General features: G+C 48.4%; 7 protein-coding genes across 8 annotated transcripts; 5 read left to right on the plus strand and 2 right to left on the minus strand.

Annotated features, from left to right (window-relative positions):
* Positions 1-82: 82 nt before the first annotated feature.
* Positions 83-1,267, minus strand: LOC108152154. Its single transcript, XM_017281273.2, has 2 exons — positions 966-1,267; positions 83-883 (listed from the first exon to the last, which is right to left on the minus strand). The coding sequence occupies exons 1-2, from the start codon at positions 1,115-1,117 to the stop codon at positions 406-408; spliced, it is 630 nt and encodes a 209-aa protein (XP_017136762.1). The 5' UTR covers positions 1,118-1,267; the 3' UTR covers positions 83-405.
* A 2,061-nt stretch (positions 1,268-3,328) lies between these two features.
* LOC108153758 (flocculation protein FLO11) lies at positions 3,329-4,568 on the plus strand. Its single transcript, XM_017283893.1, has 2 exons — positions 3,329-3,438; positions 3,510-4,568. The coding sequence occupies exons 1-2, from the start codon at positions 3,415-3,417 to the stop codon at positions 4,458-4,460; spliced, it is 975 nt and encodes a 324-aa protein (XP_017139382.1). The 5' UTR covers positions 3,329-3,414; the 3' UTR covers positions 4,461-4,568.
* A 1,395-nt stretch (positions 4,569-5,963) lies between these two features.
* Positions 5,964-8,281, plus strand: LOC108153317. Its single transcript, XM_017283229.2, has 5 exons — positions 5,964-6,103; positions 6,436-6,632; positions 6,720-6,840; positions 6,912-7,207; positions 7,279-8,281. The coding sequence occupies exons 2-5, from the start codon at positions 6,570-6,572 to the stop codon at positions 8,146-8,148; spliced, it is 1,350 nt and encodes a 449-aa protein (XP_017138718.1). The 5' UTR covers positions 5,964-6,103; positions 6,436-6,569; the 3' UTR covers positions 8,149-8,281.
* Positions 8,235-9,932, minus strand: LOC108153316 (probable proline--tRNA ligase, mitochondrial). Of its 2 annotated transcripts, XM_017283226.2 has the most exons (4): positions 9,744-9,932; positions 9,430-9,681; positions 9,105-9,366; positions 8,235-9,046 (listed from the first exon to the last, which is right to left on the minus strand). In XM_017283226.2, the coding sequence occupies exons 1-4, from the start codon at positions 9,834-9,836 to the stop codon at positions 8,265-8,267; spliced, it is 1,389 nt and encodes a 462-aa protein (XP_017138715.1). In that variant the 5' UTR covers positions 9,837-9,932; the 3' UTR covers positions 8,235-8,264. The 2 variants fall into 2 exon arrangements, with proteins under 2 accessions (XP_017138715.1, XP_017138716.1); XM_017283227.2 differs by lacking the exon at positions 9,744-9,932 and having other exon boundaries at positions 9,426-9,515.
* A 149-nt stretch (positions 9,933-10,081) lies between these two features.
* Positions 10,082-11,466, plus strand: LOC108152997 (snurportin-1). The gene has a single exon (XM_017282735.2). The coding sequence runs from the start codon at positions 10,172-10,174 to the stop codon at positions 11,246-11,248; it is 1,077 nt and encodes a 358-aa protein (XP_017138224.1). The 5' UTR covers positions 10,082-10,171; the 3' UTR covers positions 11,249-11,466.
* Positions 11,419-13,431, plus strand: LOC108152996. Its single transcript, XM_017282734.2, has 3 exons — positions 11,419-11,741; positions 11,808-11,996; positions 12,068-13,431. The coding sequence occupies exons 1-3, from the start codon at positions 11,439-11,441 to the stop codon at positions 13,334-13,336; spliced, it is 1,761 nt and encodes a 586-aa protein (XP_017138223.1). The 5' UTR covers positions 11,419-11,438; the 3' UTR covers positions 13,337-13,431.
* A 97-nt stretch (positions 13,432-13,528) lies between these two features.
* LOC108152998 lies at positions 13,529-14,843 on the plus strand. Its single transcript, XM_017282736.2, has 3 exons — positions 13,529-13,616; positions 13,689-14,246; positions 14,304-14,843. The coding sequence occupies exons 2-3, from the start codon at positions 13,991-13,993 to the stop codon at positions 14,408-14,410; spliced, it is 363 nt and encodes a 120-aa protein (XP_017138225.1). The 5' UTR covers positions 13,529-13,616; positions 13,689-13,990; the 3' UTR covers positions 14,411-14,843.
* Positions 14,844-23,621: the final 8,778 nt, after the last annotated feature.

A 23,621-nucleotide genomic window follows, 5' to 3' on the forward strand; every position in this document is an offset into this window, starting at 1 on the left:
TAGCCCTGCACCCCCCAGTTATCATTGGACGGATCGGATCGGATCGGCTCGGATCGGGTACGGATAGACAACGCATTTATCTAGCACTAATGCGAAATTTATTTTTACTTTACAATAGAAAAAAAAGTGAAATAGAAATTCCAACCTTGTGATGGATGTGTGTGTGTGACCATGGCAACTGTCGGCGGCTTGTGCTTGTGTGAGAGCGAGTGGAGTGTGTGTGTGTGTGTGTGTGTGTGATTTCCTCGTCCAGTCTTTTCTACGACTCGTAGCACCGATGGCTACATGCTTAAGTGTGTTGTGTGATGAAGGATATGTCTATGTAACTATGTAATTCTAAAGGTGTATGGGAGAGCAACGCACTGCATCACGTACTATGGTTTCAGTTAGAGTTTGTGTGTGTGTCTAACTGGTGGCCTGATCGGCCAGCGCCACCTCGTTATCCGCTGCCGGGTTTACTGGCAGCGACTGGCCTATGCTGCTGCTGGGCGGGAAGAGCTGTGCTGCATGCGTCAACTGGGCAAGAGCGTCTTTGTCCAGAATCTGGGGCTTGTCAGCGGCACTGGTGTTCGATCTGCTCAGCTGGTAGAAGGCCGTGTCGCTGTGGGTGATGTTCACAATGCTGCCGGTGAGTGGCAGCGTCTCGAGCAGCTCCTGGGGACTGCTGAAGGCGCCAAGGTTCACAGGGGCGATGCCGGTGAGCACTTGACCGGTGACGTTCGTCTGGATGGGAAGGGGAATGTTGCCAAGGTCGATGTGGCTCTTGTTGCTGTGCGTGTCGTAGAAAGTGAGGTCCACACGCTCCTGACTCTCGAAGCTGGTGTCGTTCTCGCCCACCTCTGTGAGAATGCCGATCTCATAGACGACTGCCTTGACCACGTACCTAAGGACGACAGACGATTGCGACAGTTGTAGTGGCGTAACCCTTCGGGTGAAGGAGATGGGAATCCCTTGAAGCTACTTACAGATTCTTGGGCGTATCATTCACACTGGCCCGGAGTTCTTCAATGGTGGCGTTGTCGATGCCCGAGCTGATGTCCAGAACGGGGAGAGAGCAGCTGAAGGCCAACAACATGCCGAGCACAGCGGCTCCGAGTACAGCCTGATGGATCTGCATCTTGGTTTTCGTTTTCGGGCAAATCGGACAAGGGCGATGGCAAACTGGGAAACGGAAACGACTGGGCGACGACTCTGCTGTCTGGCTCTTGCTCTTGCTCTTGCTCTGGCTCTAGCTCTGGTTCCTCGGCTGACTTTCGCGCGTTTAAAGTTAATTAGTGGAGATCCGAGCGCTTTTATAGTCAGCTCAGTCGGACTTTCGGCGGATTGCGGACTGCGGAGAAGCTTCGGACGTCGGACAAGGCGCGATTCCGCGTAATTATCGACATCTGTTAATTGCCCGACAGGTTTACCGCTCCACTCCACTCCACTCCACTCCGGCGCTATGGCTATAGTTTCTAGGCAGATCCGTTGGCTTCCGTTTCGACCAGGCAAAGAGGCAGGCGCAGGGTGTGAGGAGCAGGGCACAGAGGCTGTTATTGTTTTTATCGCCAATCCCGGGGCCAGACTCTAATTAATTGTGCTCGTTTTGGAGCGTGTCCGAGGGACTGTCCCGTCTAACGCTGAATCCAATCCCCAACGAATCTCAGACACCAGCAAGCACAGGGGCTGCCTACGCAAATCTCAGCTTGGTGCAAAATCGTCGCCCACTGAGAATCGCGTCCATCGATGTCGATCAGAGATCACCGTGTTTACTGCTCGACACTGGCCAAAAATAAGTCCATAAATATTGCACCTCCCCAATGACGCACTACTTCCAGATCGGATTGCATGTGGTCTGGGGACACGCGCCTGTCTGCCAAGTCGCTAACATTACGCATACGACACGTTTTCTGACGTAGACTGTGAAATCCCATAAAACGAGTACAATTAATGTGAGATTTCATGAGAAAGGAAGGTACGGTATCACTCTATATGGTACTGGCAGAATCCACAAAGAAACATATGGCGCACAAAAAGCATCATAAATTTGTAATCAAATTTCATTTTATAAAAGATGAAATAATATACAACTCATTTCACACTATAGTTAACCGCTTAGAGCCGCCGAAAGCTCTGGCATAACCAGCCCGATCTTGACTTCCATTCATGACTGATATCACAGATGGATCTGGAGACCAGATCTCCGTTTTTTTCGGTGGATCGTTCTGGCAGTACACGTTTTGCGGTTTCTGGAACCAGAGGCAAGATATGATAGTTCCCACCGGCAGCAGCGGCACGCCGTTTCCCTCAGCAAGTTTTCACCTTAGAAAGGGGAGAACTTTTTGTTTTTTTTGTTTTTTTTTTTTGCTTTTTGTTTCAGCGGAAAATTTTCGAAATTAATTCGCACATTTTGGGATATCATATATCCATAAATGAGCTCTGTGTGCCCTGGTGATCTCAGATCAGATCTCATATTGAAGAGTACGTGAATATGTGGAATGCAATGCACTCTAATTATGAAGTGTCAAAGAGCCCGCCATTCCAATTGTAAATTCACTAAAAAGTGCAGTCGTCGGTTGTTCGCCTTCCTCGACAGACAGGCAGACAGGCAGACAGGCACAGCAGCATCGTTGGATCCCACATACTGCAGATACATACACATACATATGCACGTACATATCTTTAAGTATTTGCTCTTCCGCTGCTTTGGTTAGCATCCATTTTGGAGCACCCAACGCGTGTCTGGATATACTATGCACATATGTACATACATATGTATACTGGTTTGGTTATTTTTCCATTCTAGCTGAAAAATCTTATCATTTCAAAAGTGTCAAACGTTGTTTTTATTTTGGATTGCTTTCTTGGAATTGAGTTATTGATTTATTTTAGTAAATGTATGTTAATTCCCAGCAATTAAGACAATCAACAAATACAAATGTTTTTTTTTGAAAAATTCCTGCCTCATGCTTCACTGCTGCTTCTCTAGTCTGTGAATCCTTGGTATACATTTCGACTAATTGAACTCATTTTTTTAGCCTCACGAAGGTTCAATATCTTACCATTAATTTGGTAGGTTCAACCGAGCATTACCCTTGAAGCAGAATATAATGTTAAGCAATAATAGAAAAAGAGAATAGAATAATTTAAGGGAGAACTTGGCACCGGCTTGGTGAGGCATTGGCCATTGGGCATTGGGCATTGGGCAGTGGAGAAGCATTGGAAACAGGCACGCACAGGCAGGCACCAAAACGAGTTCGGGCAGCGATTCGCGGGAGGCGCTCCAAGTGCTAACTGAACGGAATAATAAAGCTTAGACGATCCGCAACTTTCGACGGCGAAAAACTTTAAAAACTCGCCCGCTCTGGGGCTGTAAACTTATTATCGATCTGAACTCCGAGACGAACGCAACTCTCGCAACCAGCAGCACCGACCATGAAGTGCACTCTTTTATCCACAGTGAGTAGAATGCCCCACAAATCGAAATTGGAGACTGGATGATGATCATCGTCTTCTTCTTTTGCCTCTAGTTGCTGGCGACCTTGGCGGCCACGAGTCTGGCTGCACCTTTCCAGCTGAGCGATATCTTTCCCGGCTTTGTGGCCATCGCGCAGCCGCAGGAGAAGCAGGAGGTGGTCAAGCGTCATGTGGTAGCCAATCCTGACGCTGAACTGAAGCAGGTCTCGTTCCATGGTTTGATTGGGGACCTGGAGGACAGTCTGTTCCAGTCCGCCCTGAGCCTGCATTCGGCCAGTGCCCCTGACAGCGAGGTGGAGGAGGTGAAGCCCGGCACGGAGGAGGTCAGTAAGGATTCGGAACATGCTCTGACCAAGCGCTCGGATGAGTCGACTCCGGCAACGGACACTACCTCGACTGACGACGGTCTGGCCCGCAAGATTCTGCTGCAGACAACCAAGAAGGTGCCCGGAAGTGAGGATGGTCTGCCCGCTCACCTGATCATCGATCATGTCTCCGTTCAACCACACAACGGCGGCATTCTGCCCCTGATTCCCACCTTCCAGGTGCACCACACCAAGCTGATCTCGGCCACCATCAAGGAGGACTCGAACAACGATAGCAGCGATGGCAAGCAGACCAAGATCAGCATCACCAAGACCTCGATCACATCGACGGCACCCCTCGAGAGTCTTGAGGAGGCTGTCGCCAGCTCCAGTTCCATTTCCAGTTCCATTTCCAGTTCCAGCTCGAGCGCTGCTCCTATACCCACAACCACTGAGGGAACCGCAGCAAAGGAAGCCACCACAACAGTTGAAACCTCGAAGACCGCAGAGGAGGAGAGCAACAGCAGCAGCAGCCCCAAAACCAACACCAACACCACCACCACCATCCCAGAATCATCATCCACTTCGGCAGCCACCACAGAGGAGCCCATCCAAAAGCTGAAGAAGGACGAGGAGAAGCTCAAGGAGAAGGTGGCCGAGGTGGAGGCCGATCCCGTAATCCTCTCGTCCCGCGTTTAGGACATTCCTGACTCACTGGATCCATGTAGCTGTAGTCCATCCCCCTCTCATACTCACACATATTTATGACACTCGAAGTTCAATTAAAGTCATGTGATTTGATCCGAAGATCGGCGAGAGATTCGCTTCTTTATTTGCATATCCAATTCACACAGAAAACTCTCGCACGCTCCACGAGTACCAGTACCAGTGCGGGTATGAATGGGGATGGGATGGAGGGGGCCCGGGGAATTCCGCCAAATTTGAGGCTCTAATTGTTGGCTTAAACAATGATGCAGCATTGGGGAATGAGACTCGGACTCTGCGCCGACTCCATGATGATAGCAACGATTCACTGAGGCATGAAGTCGGGGCGATGCCGATGCCGATGCCGATGCCGAACCTTCCCAGAATCTCAGAAAGCTCTCTGATCGGGAAAAACCTCACGTATCGTAGATGTGCAAATAATGTGCAAATACTCATTCAGATCCGTTCCCCTTGGATGTGCCTGTGGATTGTGGCACTCAATTGGGTTAATTAAATATTGTGAAATTGTGGGGCGTGTTCTCCTGTGTAGTGGGTGTTAATGAATTCGAAGAGGAAAGAGCAGTCGAAGATTCGCATCCCCCTTTCATTCAATTGTTGAATTGCACACTCAGAGTAATGCAGGGGTATTCTATTATCAGTAACCTAGTGATACCTAGTATAGAAGACATTCATCAAAGGCATTTGTATATCAAAACACGAGCACACGAGTACCGCGAGTGCCGTAAACAATTTAGGTGATTCTTCGCCGTGACTCATCCTCGATAAAGACACCTCCGCCGCTGGCCCTGGCCATCCACGAAATATGTGGGTACAACATGTAGTATTAACCACGCTGGCGAGTCTTAACATTGATAAAGAAAACCCAGTGGCAGTTCTTTGAGAGAAAGAACCATTCCGCATGACCAAATGGACAACGAGTATACATATGCAACGTGCGACAGGTGGGGTTTCCCGCGCTCACATCCCTGATCCGTGTCCGATCAGCTGTGAGTTTTATAGTATTTTAGTTCCTGCTAACTACTGCCTTTGCATTTATTTATTTACATATTTAGCAGGGGGCAGGCCTGCCTGCCGCCTATATTTACTCCTTCGCTTTATAGATCTTTATTTCTGTCAGTATGTACACGAGTACAACTAATAACATGACAAAAGATAAAGTAAACAATATATGTATATGGTTGCCTCACTGATAAGACCTTCGCTTCGCACGCACTCAATTTGTATTACAAAATCTGTGAGCCGCGCGGGCTAAATATTTGCACTCTGCAATTGGGCAAGGAGTCCACAGAGACAGAGACAGGGACAGAGAGCGCTATCGGTACACTGCCCCTGGTACTGCCCTGCTTGGCGTTTTGATAACAGGTGTAACCCTTAAAATTTCATTAGGTTTATCTTATCATTGGCGGATAGAGAGAGAGAGAAAGAGAGCCGAGCCGAGCCAAAAGAACTCCAACCAGAACGGCACGGTAGGTGCTGCCGATGTCGATGGCCATTCAATTGAAGGCTTAGGCGGCCCGGAGCGTCGTTCAGTCCGAAGGAAGCAGCCGGCGAACGCGTATCGCCCAACAGCCCAACAGTCCCGTCCACAGAAACAGAGCAGCGCGAGAACTCTATCGGTGAGGAAGATAACACTAAACGTTTGGGTGGTTCTTTTTGTTGTAGGCCTGCTTATAGTTTATGGACATCAGCAAAGTGCTGCGTATCAAGTGACGATGAGAGTGTAATTCCCCGCCAGATGATTCAGCCAGTAATCGCGGAATGGTGATTAGTTGGGCTCTTCCAAGTGCCATGAATGTGGAGAAAGAAAAAGAATGATTCTCTGAGGAATGATTGAAAAGCATTTGCATTTCTATTTACATTTCCATATGCAAAATCCCCCATAACTAATTAGAACTTGATTAGATACTGAATGTGACGCATTGTACATAATTTCTAATTGAATTTATAGCCCCGAGGTGGTGTGGAGAACGTAGTCTTATCGATCAGAGGTTGCACAACCTCAAGAAGAAATCAGGAAACCGATTCGGATACCACTGGGAGCATTACACACCGCAAAACAACCTCAACCTCGAGCCCAACAAGATGGCAAGCATGGGCAATGGCTTCGCCAAGTGCTTCATACTCTTCATGGCTATCGTCATACTGGTAAGTCCCACTGCAGATAACTGCTGTTTGGGTTGCCACGGCTAGCACTGTTTACTTAACTTGGCCAAAACCGAAACGCTCTTGTAGCTTCAGGGAGTCGTCTATCTGGGCCTGTCCATTTGGGGCGTTACCTTCCGGGAGTGCCATGATGTGGAGGAGTTTGGCTCAAATCCCTTCAAGTTTGCCATGGAATTGATATACTTTTCTGGTAAGATCAAATATCAAAATAATGATGGATCATGTGGGATCATAATGGATACGTTAATGCTCTTCCAACAGAGAAGGAATGTGGCAGCCCGGAGATAATGATGAACGGCCAGAAAGCTACCTTGCAAATGGACTGGGAAAAGTCGTACGCTGTGACGCACAGGGAGTACATCTTCATGATCACCTATGCGGTTGTCAGTGGTCTCTGGATAGCCACCTCCCTATTGATAATCTTCACGTTGTGCAGTCGCACTACCAAGCTCATCGCTGGAGCCGCCTACTGGCCCTGGTTCCTGTCCGTGATGGCTGGCAGCATCCTGGACGTGGTGGCCAGCGTGTATCACGGCATTGACCTAAGCCACACGATGGTAAGGAGATCTCGTGGCAGGGAAACCAAGCACACATAGATTAAATAATAATAAATAATTCCCTTTAATAGTCGCTGAGGGATGCATTAGATTATATTGGAGTTGATGTCGATCCGGACACTCAGACCGTGCTCGAACAGATCTATTTGCTACTGGAGCCGTTCGGTGTCTACTTTTCGACGCCTTCCATTCTTCTGCTGTGCCTCAGCTGCCGTGTGGTACTTATCTGGCTGCTCAACATCATCGGGGCCAGCTTCTGTCTGTCTATTTCTGGAATAATGGCACAGAACAATTCCAAGGCGGCCGCTGTGACCAGGAGTCAGGCTCCTACGCGTCAGCCCACACCTCTACCCGTTCCAGAAGCCGTGGTGGAGGCAACCGTAGTCGAGACTCTGCAGCCTGAGACTCAGCCGCAGTATCTAGTGGAGACCCAATACCCAGAACAGATCCGTCCCAAGCCGCTGCCGATCTTCATTCCGTCAGAGCAAATACAGCGCCAAGACTCGCAGCAGTACAGGGCCGGAGATCGTACTACTTTGCAGTCCCCGGTGATGGTCCTGCCACCGCAACAGCAGCAGGAGCCAACAGCTCCACAGCAGACACCGCAACGGGAGGTGCTCTCCCCTCTGCCGGATATCAATACCTATCGCACCACCGAAGCTCATCCTGACCGCCTCAACTATCCACCGGTGGAGTCGCCATTGGCGCGGGCTCCTTCGCCAGCAGTACAACAGCTGGCGGTCAATTCGGCCCTCAACAATCGTTACAGTGAGATGTATCCGACGCCGCCGGCCAATCCGCGGGTCAGCGAGGAGCTGCGCAATCAGATGCCCTGGTCGTACACGAGCATGGTGACAAAGCCACCTCCGCCACCACGCAAGCCACAGCTGCAGGTCCAGATCTATCCGCAGATACCCGAGCCCGACTATGCGGAGCACTAGACCACTCCGCAGGGAGCAGGACAGGACCAGCTCAAAGCTGATTGCGGGTTAATCAGCCTGGATGCGAGATAGTGTTGTGACATGTTTTGTGTTATTGTTACCTTTATTACATAAAGCTAAAGCTGATGGCCAACCGATTGACTTATCCTTTCGTCTGCATCCTGCAGTGCATTGCCTTTCAGAAGGCTCTTCTTTTGGCGACTATACTCCGCCACCAGTTTGAGGGCATCATTTATCTCCAGCTCCATTTTTTCCCCGCTGCTCACATGTAGTTCCAGCTTGGGCGCCTCCTGCTGGACAGCCCTCGCTCCTACCACTATTGTAAGCGGGTGGCCCAGGCGCTTGGCATCCAGCAAACGTTTGCCAATTGTCAGTTCCTTGCGATCGTCGTGCAGCAACTCCTGGTCGCCACAGATCTTGCCTATATGCTGCAGCAGCTCGTTCTCTATAACCTCCGCGGGCTGTTGCTCTTTGCTACCTTGCTTCGGACCAATCAGGCACACATCGTAGGGAGCCAACAGCTTGGGCCAGCGCAGCTCCTGTTCGGTGGACAGCACTTCCAGGGCGGAGGCGAGTACGCGTGTGATGCCAATGCCATAGCAGCCCATTACCAGGGACTGCGGCTTGCCTGAGGTGTTGAGGAAAGTGGCGCCCAGTGGCTTTGAGTACTTCTCACCGAGCAGAAATGTGTGGGCCACCTCGACGCCACGAACTTGACTGAGATGCGAGCTACGGCAGCTGGGACAGTCTGTGGAGGCTTCTACTTTGGAATCCAATACCTCAGCGTTTCCGGCATAGCCGCAGGAGCTGCACTGCAGTAGTGTGTCCTCACCCACTGGCGATACATAGTGATACTCATGTGACAAACTCCCGCCCATCATCCCCGTTGCTGCATTCACTAAAAGATCGATTGCTTACTATCTATAATCTCACACAGCGACAGAAGCTATACGCACCTTTTACAAAGGGAACCTCTAGCTGCTTGAAGAGCCGATCATATGCTTCGCTAACGACGGAATACGTGCCCCTGGCAGTCTCCTCCGAGACATCGAATGTGTACATATCCTTCATGAGGAATTCTTTGGCTCGCATCAAACCAAAGCGGGACTTCAGCTCATCCCTGAACTTGGGTCCGATTTGGTAAAGGCGTAGAGGCATCTGGCGATAGGAAATAGGTGCTGTCGTGGCCAGCATGGCAGTCACCGCTTCCTCGTGGGTCTATGGGTGGGATTTAAGTAATGTATAAACAGGAGTAAACCACCCCATCCTGCACTCACGCACTGGACTCATTAGAAACTGTTTGCCGCTGCGATCTCGCACCATATAGAACTCGGATATGTCGCCTTCCAGTCGACCTGTCTTCTTCCACAGTCCTGTGGGTGTTAGAATGGGCAGACTGATCTTCTGACCTCCGGCTCGCTTCATATTGCCATCAACCAAGTCAATAAACTTATCTACCGAACGCTGGGCTATAGGCATTATTTGGTAGGTGCCATTGCTGCCCGACTTAACCAGGCCCAATTCGGTCAGAAGCTGAAAATAGGGGAGCTTTGGCTGGAAATTCTTTCGTAACACATTTAATAGTAAATAAATACCTTTTGACTTCGCGACAGTTGCTCTGTCTGCTTGACGACGGCGTTTTTGGGAGTGACCAGCGCTGGCCAGAAGAGTCTAGAGGCTTTGTTCATGTCTTAAATGTTTAATTGGATTGTATTTTCTTCAAAATGCCGGTATAAATGCAAAATTAAATGTTGATCTTCCTGGTAACAGCTGTTATATCCATTGATATATCGATATATATATACACAAACTATCGCGAGGGGATAGTGGTAGAAAATCATGTTAATAAACAAAGCGCAACTAATGTTGAAAATTCGAAATTAATTGCTTTGTCCTTTATGTATTTTACGGGAGATGAATTGATTGAATTGCTCCAATCGATAATACTTCCCACAAACACGATACATCGCCCATCACAAACCGGCTTTTGCAGACCATCACTAGCTGAAGAAATAATTTAAAAATGAGCTCGAATTATCAAGATTTATATAAAAAGGGCTTGGATCGCGGCGAGCAACAAAAGCTGCGACAACAAGATCTGTTGAAGCAACAAAAGCTGAGGCGACAGCAGGTCCAAGACGATGCCCGGCCTATAAACAAGACGGAAGAATCCCCGCCAAAACAATACCGCAAGCAGCGTGCCAAAGACAAGGGAACGCGGTTCAGACTACAGCTCTCCGAGTGGATGCGAAACAAGCCGGATAATCTCGTGGAATGGCTGTTGGTGCCGTGCCCGGTTGGCCAAAGATGTATGGTGATAGCCACCAATGGGAAGACTAAAGTTTACAACAAGGCAGGAAGACAGTTTATGACGCTGCGTACGTTGCTGCCGGGTGATAATCATGTGCAGAAGTGCCAAACAGTCTTGGATTGTGTGTATGATGAAGAAACACAAACATTTTACGTGCTGGATGCCCTTTCCTTTGGCCAGCAATCGCTTCAGAACTGCGAGGCATCCTTCCGGTTCTATTGGCTGCGCGCCCGTTTCGAGGAGGACGATTTTGCTGAAAAGGGGGCTCACAACGATAAGTCTTTTGTGCTGCTTAATCACTATGACTTCGAGGACGCTTCTGCGATAGAGGAAATCCTCCAGAAGTACCCTATCTGGACGGAGAATCAACCCAAACTGGATGGATTCCTGTTCTACCACAAGGAGGCTAGCTACGTGTGCGGAACAACGCCGCTGGTTTGCTGGCTGTTTTCCTATATGCTGCCGGATGTGCTGGATTTGCCTGTAAATAGCAACTATGTAGCCCCCGAGGACTACCAGCCCAGGCTAGTACTTCAGTACATGGAAGAGTTTGATCAAAAGTTAAAGCAGCAAAGGAAGCAGCAGGCCAAAGAAAGTGTGAAGAAATCCAGGGAGAAGAAGGAGCAGGATGAGAACCCCGAAACCTCCATGGAGACGAACAAGGAAGGGGAGGACGGTGACAGCGATGAATATGCCGGGCTCAAGTCGCTTCTCGACCATCAACGCCGCTTGGAACTGGGAGAGCTAGACATGGACTGTGAAGAAACGCCGTCAGCTGATGGCTGTTAAGCAAGCTGGATGGTGTGGTGTGGGCTTTGGTGGTGACTTTTCTGCGACTGCGCACTAGCTACGCGGCCCTGGGACTTAGCTTAGCTCCCGCCCAGGGAAAAAGTGTAGTCAAAGTTTTTGTAAAGGTTTTAGTCTGCACCTTGAACAGCCAGCTTATAATTTAGACTCTTAAACAAATAAATCTCAAAACATGGTAATTCAGCGCTGCTGGAAAATTCCCACTGATGTTGGCGGATCGTTAAACAACACAACGACAACCGCAAACGATGTCCAACAACGTTCTTCCCCGGCAATGCAAATGCAGTCAGTCAATTCCTCGGATGACTCTGACTGCTCCAACCAGACCACACACTCGATGGATACACGAGTTGCCAGCCCCGCAGAAGGGACAAAAAAGCAACCGGATAAGGAAAAGACACCAGAAGCCACCGCCACCACCTCACTCACATTATCCCTGCTTGCCGAGCTACCATCTACGAACACAGAGCCTCTGGTAAAAGAAAACATTTTAATGAGAATTAATAAAGAATAACACGAACATTTTGCCAAATCCCTGCAGAAATATGTGACCACCTCGGATATGGCAGAGACCATGCTGCAGAGAATACGCCAGCGGCTCGGCGGTTCACAAAACATCGAAGGCGGTGGGAGTGCAGAGTCCGCTATGAGAGCTCTGGAGCTACTGCGCATCAGCGTGCAGCAATCTTTTGATTCGGAAGTCAATGAGATAATCAAACGCTACATGAATGTATGTTAATGCCTGCATGGCACATCTACAATTACGGGGTGGTTCAACCATTATTTTTTGTTTTTTTGTAGAACTACTTCAAGCCCGCATTTGGAAACATAAAGGAGAACCTGGGTCAGCAGTCAGTCAATGAGGAGACGCTTCAAAAGATGTCGTCTTGTGCGTTGCTGGAGAACGCCAAGGCACAGTACACGAACTTTGTACGCCAGCACCGCTTGGGGGCCGGAGTGTCGGAGCAACAGCGTCTGGCCCTCAAGCGTGTGGCTAAACAACAAGAGAATGCTATCGGCAACAAAGTGTTTGCCAACAATTTGGGCTTTGCCGCCACCAAGCCTATGCCCTGCACAGCTGCCACGGTGAATCAGATGCCCGCGCTCCAGGCAATGCAGATGTTTCCGCAACAGGCTCAACTGCAGACAGTTCAGCCACTCCAACAGCAGCAACAGCAACAGCAGCAGCAGCACCGTATGGTTACACCTATTTTGGGGGGAGCTTTGCCCACGCCTGTGCGTCGCCAAATCTTTTGGAACACGGCCCAAATCTCGACCAGCACAAAATTTGTATTGGATGTGCAGGCCAATCTAGCGTTTGGCTTTGGCACCGATGGCAAGGAGAGATTGGCCAGCAAGCACCCGGAACTCATTCGCTATCTCCCCGATGCCGAGGATCGAGAGTGGCTAGCAGCCCGAGGCATTATTCCCGCCGAGAGTACCCACTTACGTTTCCTCTTTCTCCTTCACGACGAGGTCTGTCGGCTGCATCAAGCCCACGATCTGTATAAGAACAAGCCAAACGTCGATCTGACCCTGATGATGACTTTCAATGTACCAGATCCGATGATACACAAGATGAGGCTCTTCTTTGTGGACCTAAACATCAAGAGCCGCGGGCTGATAACCAACTCATTTATCATGACCAATCAGCCGCATCCACAGCCACAGCAGCAAACGGTGGCAAATAACAGTCATCTAAGGAACGCCCTGCTTCAAGGAGCATTGCCACAGCCTCAGCAGCAGACGCAGCAGCAGTCGCAGCAGCAGTCACAGCAGCCACAGCTGCAACAACAGCAGCTGACGACTGGCACCATTGAGGACTCCGTACTAAAGGAGCTGCCAGCTGCTTCGCCCACTCCATGCCTACAAGGTCAGATTGTGGGGAGCACTACGACGCCCCTCAAGGCGAAGCTGGTGGCAGGTTCCACTTTGAGCTCATCCCATGCGACACTAACCGCACTGTTGAACAATGGTGGAGCCGGAGTAGCAGTAGGAGTAGGAGTAGGTGTAGGAGTAGCACCCGTCGTCAACCCTGCTCCAAGTACCACTGGAAAGTTTAGGAATTAAAACGAACAAAGCTCTTTTCTTCATGATATTCTATCAAATACTTTAATTATATTCTATATGAGTTATCAATAAACTAATCTTTTAGGTAGTATAAATGTCGAATATCCTGCATTCTTGAATCGATCCTGATCATGAAAGGCATGTCCTTCTGCCAGGAAAGAGCTGAGTAGCATCCACTCTTAAACTCTTAACCTGCAGAAGACTCGCACTTCGTCGCCCTTCCTGCGCCCAAGCCGGTCGAGGTGCCACTCTCCTCCGGCAGTCCCACGGTGGCCAAAGTGTGAGCATTGACTAGAGAAACGTTATAAACAGAATCGCAATTCAATACATGCTTTTTTTTCTGTTTCCATAGAATGCCGGCAGACATAACATCGAAATAACGTTCTCAGACTGGGTGCAACAAACTTGACGCAGGCGAAGTCGAAGTCAAAGTCGAACCTGCTGGATAACCTGATCAGGACGCTGCACGCCAACTTGTAGATGATTGTTAATAATGCCAGCCAGGCGGGCCCATTCTGAACCGTATCTTGATGTAATCATATATAATTTATTGTAGTATGTTTCGATTCGTTTCGAAAATGATGCACCTATTATGTGCGTGTACCCGGGCTACCCCGATTCCTATCCATAAAATCACAATTATAATCAAATCAAATGCCTCGCTCCCGAAATCTGTCACTTCGTCAGGCGCAGCGCAAGGTAACTGACCAAGAGGAGAAGGTACGTCTGGCTCAAGTCAAGGCCGAAGCCGCTCTGGAGCAGATGGATGAGTTTGAGAAGCGCGCCAAGCATCAAGTAGGCACTCAAACCAAACGTATCCGTGCCCAGAGTGACAATCATTTGCTTCAGATGAAAATATCGGACTTTTTGAATCTGAAGTTGAAATATTTCACCGACTACAAGTGGAAGGGTGAGTGAATGCAAATACTTGCTAATATTACCGCAAAACACACCATATCCTCTTCAGGTCCCGAGCCATCAGACAGCCGAGCTCGCAACAACTCAGTAAGCACCGATCGCGGACGGTGCCGCACTCGCCAGTGCTCCCAGCTGCCGCGCCCCATCGTACAATAGTTGGACAGAGGTCATTTGAAGCGTGAAGGGACCCCCCAGAAAGAGCCACCCATGCCGTTCGTATGTTGGCCGCACGCCGGGGAGTTGATGCTCTCCACCAGCGGCAGCCATGCACAAGAGGAGAACGGTGCCGACGTGCACATACTCTGCAAGAAGGGTCTGATCTCGGTGAAGCCCTTTTGAATGAAGGTGACCCGTGAGATGCTGGACGCGAATGCACTCAACCAAGTGAAGGCATTGCAGGAAAATCTAGGAGTGATTGTGGACATGGACACCAAAATCGGGAAGATGTAGGATGTATGACGATCGAATTAGCAATGCAGGCACAAATATTTTACGCTTATTTCGTTAATATTTTATTGAGACTTTTTCCGTTTCATATTCTCAATGGCTTTGTCGATTGCTTTGGTTTTATAATTAATTCATAATTATATTAGCTTTATATAAGTATATGTATGTATATATAGAAAATAGATGTATGTAAATATTTATAGATTTCGTCTCAATTCATTTTCTAGCTTTATTTTTTTAACATTTTGCTATTGTGCTGGAGAAAATGTCCCTCATCCTTGATAAGGACTCGTATCAAATCAAGAATATATATGACTGGAGGAAACATCCTTGATCCTTGATAGGAATTCCATAAAATCAGGGATTTTCTTCCGGTCATAGGAAGCAGTGGCACGCCAGGAACGGCCCACAAATAACGGGGTTTCGGGCTATTGTTTTTCAACAACAAAAATTGTTGTTGTTGTACAACAACAAACCCTCAAACATATTTTATTGGCCGAGACCCTCGCTATGCCGCCAAGTAAAGTTATTAAGCTATTATTTATTTATTTACTTTAGTTAACTTTGCCTTTTATTTTAGCAGGTCGCCCCCTCCGGGGGCCAGGACACCGATATGCCCACCAGTGGTTTCACCCTTCAGGTCTTCCGGTTCATATGGGTAAGTGTGCGTTCGATGACGGCTGTCTACTCCAGGCGGCTGAACATCTGTCATTGCGAGGTCTCCGCCCTCTCCTGCGCTCCTGCCGCTGGTGTACCTGTATTTATATTTTAAAGTATATCCTTCTTCACTTCTTCTGTTCGCCTGGTATCCCAGATTTGAAATTCTTGTTTTTCTCCATATGAGCGGTGGAAATTTGAATGTTGTTGTTGTACAACAACAAAAATTTGTTGTAAAACAATTGACAACAACAACTTTTGCTGTTTTCTCCGTTATTTGTTGCCCGATCGGGACGTGAGGCGGCTTCCTGTTTTTGGAATGTCATCCTTGATCAAGGATATTTTCTCCAGACATATACATATATCTTGTTTTCTCCCTTATTTGTTTTTGGGAAAAATATACGGGATCCTTTATAAAGGTTGCATTAAGTCGGGTACATTTTTCCGATAACAGGAAGCCATCACACTGATCGGGTCACAAATAGCGGAGAAACAATAAAACAAAACTGGCTCGTTGTAGTCTGTTGATAATTGTTCTACAACAAATATTAGAAAAAACTCATTTTCTCCAACGATTTTGGTTGTTGTGCAACAAAAGTCCTCAACTTGCGACCAATGGCCGATTTTTTCCTATTTTCTTTGGTTATATCGTCGAATAGTCGATTCAAAAGCCGATCGGGTTGCGGCATGTCTTTCCGTGCTCGGGAGAGTCCTGCCAATCGACTGCCATTGGAAAAAAGGACAAGGTCCTTCACCGAACGGGCCCTATTTATCTGAGATATAGCCTTCCGAAGATTGACATATCATGAAAATACTGGCTTCTTCCGCAAGTTATAGACTGCTAAACGGCAGCCGATCTGGGAGCGGCACGTCTCTCCGTGATCGGGAGAGTGCTGCCAATCGACTGCCATCAGAAAAAGGGACATACATTTTTTCACGATTTTCGCATAAAATCATGATGGTTACATCATTAAATTTGCCAAAAATCGGCCTCATTTTCGAGGTCGAGATGTTGATGCCGACCGACAGTCTGGATCCTCACGATGCTGGAAGACTAGGTGCTTCACCGATCGGGTTCATTTATCTGAGATATAGCCTCCCGAAGATTGGCATATCATGAAAATACTGGTTTCTTCTGCACGCTATATCTCTGCAATACGGCAGCCGATCGGGGTGCGGCATGTCTTTCCGTGCTCGGGAGAGTCCTGCCAATCGACTGCCGTTGGAAAAAAGGACATCAATTTGTTCACGATCTTCGCAAAAAATCATGATGGTTACATCATTAAATTTGCCAAAAATCGGCCTCATTTTCGAAGTCGAGATTTTGATGCCGACCGACAGTCTTGATTCTCACGATCCTGGAAGACTAGGTCCAAAAGGACAAGGTCCTTCACCGAACGGGCCCTATTTATCTGAGATATAGCCTTCCGAAGATTGACATATTATGAAAATACTGGTTTCTTCTGCACGCTATATCTCTGCAATACGGCAGCCGATCGGGGTGCGGCATGTCTTTCCGTGCTCTGGAGAGTCCTGCCAATCGACTGCCATTGGAAAAAAGGACTAGGTTCTTCACCGAACGGGCCCTATTCATCTGAGATATAGCCTTCCGAAGATTGGCATATCATGAAAATACTGGTTTCTTCTGCACGCTATATCTCTGCAATACGGCAGCCGATCGGGGTGCGGCATGTCTTTCCGTGCTCTGGAGAGTCCTGCCAATCGACTGCCATTGGAAAAAAGGACAAGGTTCTTCACCGAACGGGCCCTATTCATCTGAGATATAGCCCTCCGAAGATTGGCATTTCATGAAAATACTGGTTTCTTCTGCACGCTATATCTCTGCAATACGGCAGCCGATCGGGGTGCGGCATGTCTTTCCGTGCTCTGGAGAGTCCTGCCAATCGACTGCCATTGGAAAAAAGGACTAGGTTCTTCACCGAACGGGCCCTATTCATCTGAGATATAGCCTTCCGAAGATTGGCATATCATGAAAATACTGGTTTCTTCTGCACGCTATATCTCTGCAATACGGCAGCCGATCGGGGTGCGGCATGTCTTTCCGTGCTCTGGAGAGTCCTGCCAATCGACTGCCATTGGAAAAAAGGACTAGGTTCTTCACCGAACGGGCCCTATTCATCTGAGATATAGCCCTCCGAAGATTGGCATATCATGAAAATACTGGTTTCTTCTGCACGCTATATCTCTGCAATACGGCAGCCGATCGGGGTGCGGCATGTCTTTCCGTGCTCTGGAGAGTCCTGCCAATCGACTGCCATTGGAAAAAAGGACAAGGTTCTTCACCGAACGGGCCCTATTCATCTGAGATATAGCCCTCCGAAGATTGGCATATCATGAAAATACTGGTTTCTTCTGCACGCTATATCTCTGCAATACGGCAGCCGATCGGGGTGCGGCATGTCTTTCCGTGCTCTGGAGAGTCCTGCCAATCGACTGCCATTGGAAAAAAGGACTAGGTCCTTCACCGAAAGTGCCCTATTTATCTGAGATATAGCCTTCCGAAGATTGGCATATCATGAAAATACTGGTTTCTTCTGCACGCTATATCTCTGCAATACGGCAGCCGATCGGGGTGCGGCATGTCTTTCCGTGCTCGGGAGAGTCCTGCCAATCGACTGCCGTTGGAAAAAAGGACATCAATTTTTTCACGATTTTCGCAAAAAATCATGATGGTGACATCATTAAATTTGCCAAAAATCGGCCTCATTTTCGAGGTCGAGATGTTGATGCCGACCGACAGTCTGGATCCTCACGATGCTGGAAGACTAGGTGCTTCACCGATCGGGCCCTATTTATCTGAGATATAGCCTCCCGAAGATTGGCATATCATGAAAATACTGGTTTCTTCTGCACGCTATATCTCTGCAATACGGCAGCCGATCGGGGTGCGGCATGTCTTTCCGTGCTCTGGAGAGTCCTGCCAATCGACTGCCATTGGAAAAAAGGACTAGGTTCTTCACCGAACGGGCCCTATTCATCTGAGATATAGCCTTCCGAAGATTGGCATATCATGAAAATACTGGTTTCTTCTGCACGCTATATCTCTGCAATACGGCAGCCGATCGGGGTGCGGCATGTCTTTCCGTGCTCTGGAGAGTCCTGCCAATCGACTGCCATTGGAAAAAAGGACTAGGTTCTTCACCGAACGGGCCCTATTCATCTGAGATATAGCCTTCCGAAGATTGGCATATCATGAAAATACTGGTTTCTTCTGCACGCTATATCTCTGCAATACGGCAGCCGATCGGGGTGCGGCATGTCTTTCCGTGCTCTGGAGAGTCCTGCCAATCGACTGCCATTGAAAAAAAGGACTAGGTCCTTCACCGATCGGGCCCTATTTATCTGAGATATAGCCTCCCGAAGATTGGCATATCATGAAAATACTGGTTTCTTCTGCACGCTATATCTCTGCAATACGGCAGCCGATCGGGGTGCGGCATGTCTTTCCGTGCTCTGGAGAGTCCTGCCAATCAACTGCCATTGGAAAAAAGGACTAGGTTCTTCACCGAACGGGCCCTATTCATCTGAGATATAGCCTCCCGAAGATTGGCATATCATGAAAATACTGGTTTCTTCTGCACGCTATATCTCTGCAATACGGCAGCCGATCGGGGTGCGGCATGTCTTTCCGTGCTCTGGAGAGTCCTGCCAATCGACTGCCATTGGAAAAAAGGACTAGGTTCTTCACCGAACGGGCCCTATTCATCTGAGATATAGCCTTCCGAAGATTGGCATATCATGAAAATACTGGTTTCTTCTGCACGCTATATCTCTGCAATACGGCAGCCGATCGGGGTGCGGCATGTCTTTCCGTGCTCTGGAGAGTCCTGCCAATCGACTGCCATTGGAAAAAAGGACTAGGTTCTTCACCGAACGGGCCCTATTCATCTGAGATATAGCCCTCCGAAGATTGGCATATCATGAAAATACTGGTTTCTTCTGCACGCTATATCTCTGCAATACGGCAGCCGATCGGGGTGCGGCATGTCTTTCCGTGCTCGGGAGAGTCCTGCCAATCGACTGCCGTTGGAAAGAAAGGACATCAATTTTTTCACGATTTTCGCAAAAAATCATGATGGTGACATCATTAAATTTGCCAAAAATCGGCCTCATTTTCGAGGTCGAGATGTTGATGCCGACCGACAGTCTGGATCCTCACGATGCTGGAAGACTAGGTGCTTCACCGATCGGGCCCCATTTATCTGAGATATAGCCTCCCGAAGATTGGCATATCATGAAAATACTGGTTTCTTCTGCACGCTATATCTCTGCAATACGGCAGCCGATCGGGGTGCGGCATGTCTTTCCGTGCTCGGGAGAGTCCTGCCAATCGACTGCCGTTGGAAAAAAGGACATCAATTTTTTCACGATTTTCGCAAAAAATCATGATGGTGACATCATTAAATTTGCCAAAAATCGGCCTCGTTTTCGAGGTCGAGATGTTGATGCCGACCGACAGTCTGGATCCTCACGATGCTGGAAGACTAGGTGCTTCATCGATCGGGCCCCATTTATCTGAGATATAGCCTCCCGAAGATTGGCATATCATGAAAATACTGGTTTCTTCTGCACGCTATATCTCTGCAATACGGCAGCCGATCGGGGTGCGGCATGTCTTTCCGTGCTCGGGAGAGTCCTGCCAATCGACTGCCGTTGGAAAAAAGGACATCAATTTTTTCACGATTTTCGCAAAAAATCATGATGGTGACATCATTAAATTTGCCAAAAATCGGCCTCATTTTCGAGGTCGAGATGTTGATGCCGACCGACAGTCTGGATCCTCACGATGCTGGAAGACTAGGTGCTTCACCGATCGGGCCCTATTTATCTGAGATATAGCCTCCCGAAGATTGGCATATCATGAAAATTCTGGTTTCTTCTGCACGCTATATCTCTGCAATACGGCAGCCGATCGGGGTGCGGCATGTCTTTCCGTGCTCGGGAGAGTCCTGCCAATCGACTGCCATTGGAAAAAAGGACAAGGTCCTTCACCGAACGGGCCCTATTTATCTGAGATATAGCCTTCCGAAGATTGACATATCATGAAAATACTGGCTTCTTCCGCAAGTTATAGACTGCTAAACGGCAGCCGATCTGGGAGCGGCACGTCTCTCCGTGATCGGGAGAGTGCTGCCAATCGACTGCCATCAGAAAAAGGGACATACATTTTTTCACGATTTTCGCATAAAATCATAATGGTTACATCATTAAATTTGCCAAAAATCGGCCTCATTTTCGAGGACGAGATGTTGATGCCGACCGACAGTCTGGATCCTCACGATGCTGGAAGACTAGGTGCTTCATCGATCGGGCCCCATTTATCTGAGATATAGCCTCCCGAAGATTGGCATATCATGAAAATACTGGTTTCTTCTGCACGCTATATCTCTGCAATACGGCAGCCGATCGGGGTGCGGCATGTCTTTCCGTGCTCGGGAGAGTCCTGCCAATCGACTGCCGTTGGAAAAAAGGACATCAATTTTTTCACGATTTTCGCAAAAAATCATGATGGTGACATCATTAAATTTGCCAAAAATCGGCCTCATTTTCGAGGTCGAGATGTTGATGCCGACCGACAGTCTGGATCCTCACGATGCTGGAAGACTAGGTGCTTCACCGATCGGGCCCTATTTATCTGAGATATAGCCTCCCGAAGATTGGCATATCATGAAAATTCTGGTTTCTTCTGCACGCTATATCTCTGCAATACGGCAGCCGATCGGGGTGCGGCATGTCTTTCCGTGCTCGGGAGAGTCCTGCCAATCGACTGCCATTGGAAAAAAGGACAAGGTCCTTCACCGAACGGGCCCTATTTATCTGAGATATAGCCTTCCGAAGATTGACATATCATGAAAATACTGGCTTCTTCCGCAAGTTATAGACTGCTAAACGGCAGCCGATCTGGGAGCGGCACGTCTCTCCGTGATCGGGAGAGTGCTGCCAATCGACTGCCATCAGAAAAAGGGACATACATTTTTTCACGATTTTCGCATAAAATCATAATGGTTACATCATTAAATTTGCCAAAAATCGGCCTCATTTTCGAGGACGAGATGTTGATGCCGACCGACAGTCTGGATCCTCACGATGCTGGAAGACTAGGTGCTTCATCGATCGGGCCCCATTTATCTGAGATATAGCCTCCCGAAGATTGGCATATCATGAAAATACTGGTTTCTTCTGCACGCTATATCTCTGCAATACGGCAGCCGATCGGGGTGCGGCATGTCTTTCCGTGCTCGGGAGAGTCCTGCCAATCGACTGCCGTTGGAAAAAAGGACATCAATTTTTTCACGATTTTCGCAAAAAATCATGATGGTGACATCATTAAATTTGCCAAAAATCGGCCTCATTTTCGAGGTCGAGATGTTGATGCCGACCGACAGTCTGGATCCTCACGATGCTGGAAGACTAGGTGCTTCACCGATCGGGCCCTATTTATCTGAGATATAGCCTCCCGAAGATTGGCATATCATGAAAATACTGGTTTCTTCTGCACGCTATATCTCTGCAATACGGCAGCCGATCGGGGTGCGGCATGTCTTTCCGTGCTCTGGAGAGTCCTGCCAATCGACTGCCATTGGAAAAAAGGACTAGGTTCTTCACCGAACGGGCCCTATTCATCTGAGATATAGCCTTCCGAAGATTGGCATATCATGAAAATACTGGTTTCTTCTGCACGCTATATCTCTGCAATACGGCAGCCGATCGGGGTGCGGCATGTCTTTCCGTGCTCTGGAGAGTCCGGCCAATCGACTGCTATTGGAAAAAAGGACTAGGTTCTTCACCGAACGGGCCCTATTCATCTGAGATATAGCCTCCCGAAGATTGGCATATCATGAAAATACTGGTTTCTTCTGCACGCTATATCTCTGCAATACGGCAGCCGATCGGGGTGCGGCATGTCTTTCCGTGCTCTGGAGAGTCCGGCCAATCGACTGCTATTGGAAAAAAGGACTAGGTTCTTCACCGAACGGGCCCTATTCATCTGAGATATAGCCTCCCGAAGATTGGCATATCATGAAAATACTGGTTTCTTCTGCACGCTATATCTCTGCAATACGGCAGCCGATCGGGGTGCGGCATGTCTTTCCGTGCTCTGGAGAGTCCTGCCAATCGACTGCCATTGGAAAAAAGGACAAGGTTCTTCACCGAACGGGCCCTATTCATCTGAGATATAGCCCTCCGAAGATTGGCATATCATGAAAATACTGGTTTCTTCTGCACGCTATATCTCTGCAATACGGCAGCCGATCGGGGTGCGGCATGTCTTTCCGTGCTCTGGAGAGTCCGGCCAATCGACTGCTATTGGAAAAAAGGACTAGGTTCTTCACCGAACGGGCCCTATTCATCTGAGATATAGCCTCCCGAAGATTGGCATATCATGAAAATACTGGTTTCTTCTGCACGCTATATCTCTGCAATACGGCAGCCGATCGGGGTGCGGCATGTCTTTCCGTGCTCTGGAGAGTCCTGCCAATCGACTGCCGTTGGAAAAAAGGACACCAATTTTTTCACGATCTTCGCAAAAAATCATGATGGTTACATCATTAAATTTGCCAAAAATCGGCCTCATTTTCGAAGTCGAGATTTTGATGCCGACCGACAGTCTCGATTCTCACGATCCTGGAAGACTAGGTCCTTCACCGAACGGGCCCTATTTATCTGAGATATAGCCTTCCGAAGATTGACATATTATGAAAATACTGGTTTCTTCTGCACGCTATATCTCTGCAATACGGCAGCCGATCGGGGTGCGGCATGTCTTTCCGTGCTCTGGAGAGTCCTGCCAATCGACTGCCATTGAAAAAAAGGACTAGGTCCTTCACCGAAAGTGCCCTATTTATCTGAGATATAGCCTTCCGAAGATTGGCATATCATGAAAATACTGGTTTCTTCTGCACGCTATATCTCTGCAATACGGCAGCCGATCGGGGTGCGGCATGTCTTTCCGTGCTCTGGAGAGTCCTGCCAATCGACTGCCATTGGAAAAAAAGGACTAGGTCCTTCACCGAAAGTGCCCTATTTATCTGAGATATAGCCTTCCGAAGATTGGCATATCATGAAAATACTGGTTTCTTCTGCACGCTATATCTCTGCAATACGGCAGACGATCGGGGTGCGGCATGTCTTTCCGTGCTCGGGAGAGTCCTGCCAATCGACTGCCGTTGGAAAAAAGGACATCAATTTTTTCACGATTTTCGCAAAAAATCATGATGGTGACATCATTAAATTTGCCAAA

This window comes from Drosophila miranda, chromosome XR, assembly GCF_003369915.1.
Source record: "Drosophila miranda strain MSH22 chromosome XR, D.miranda_PacBio2.1, whole genome shotgun sequence".
NCBI lineage: Eukaryota > Metazoa > Arthropoda > Insecta > Diptera > Drosophilidae > Drosophila > Drosophila miranda.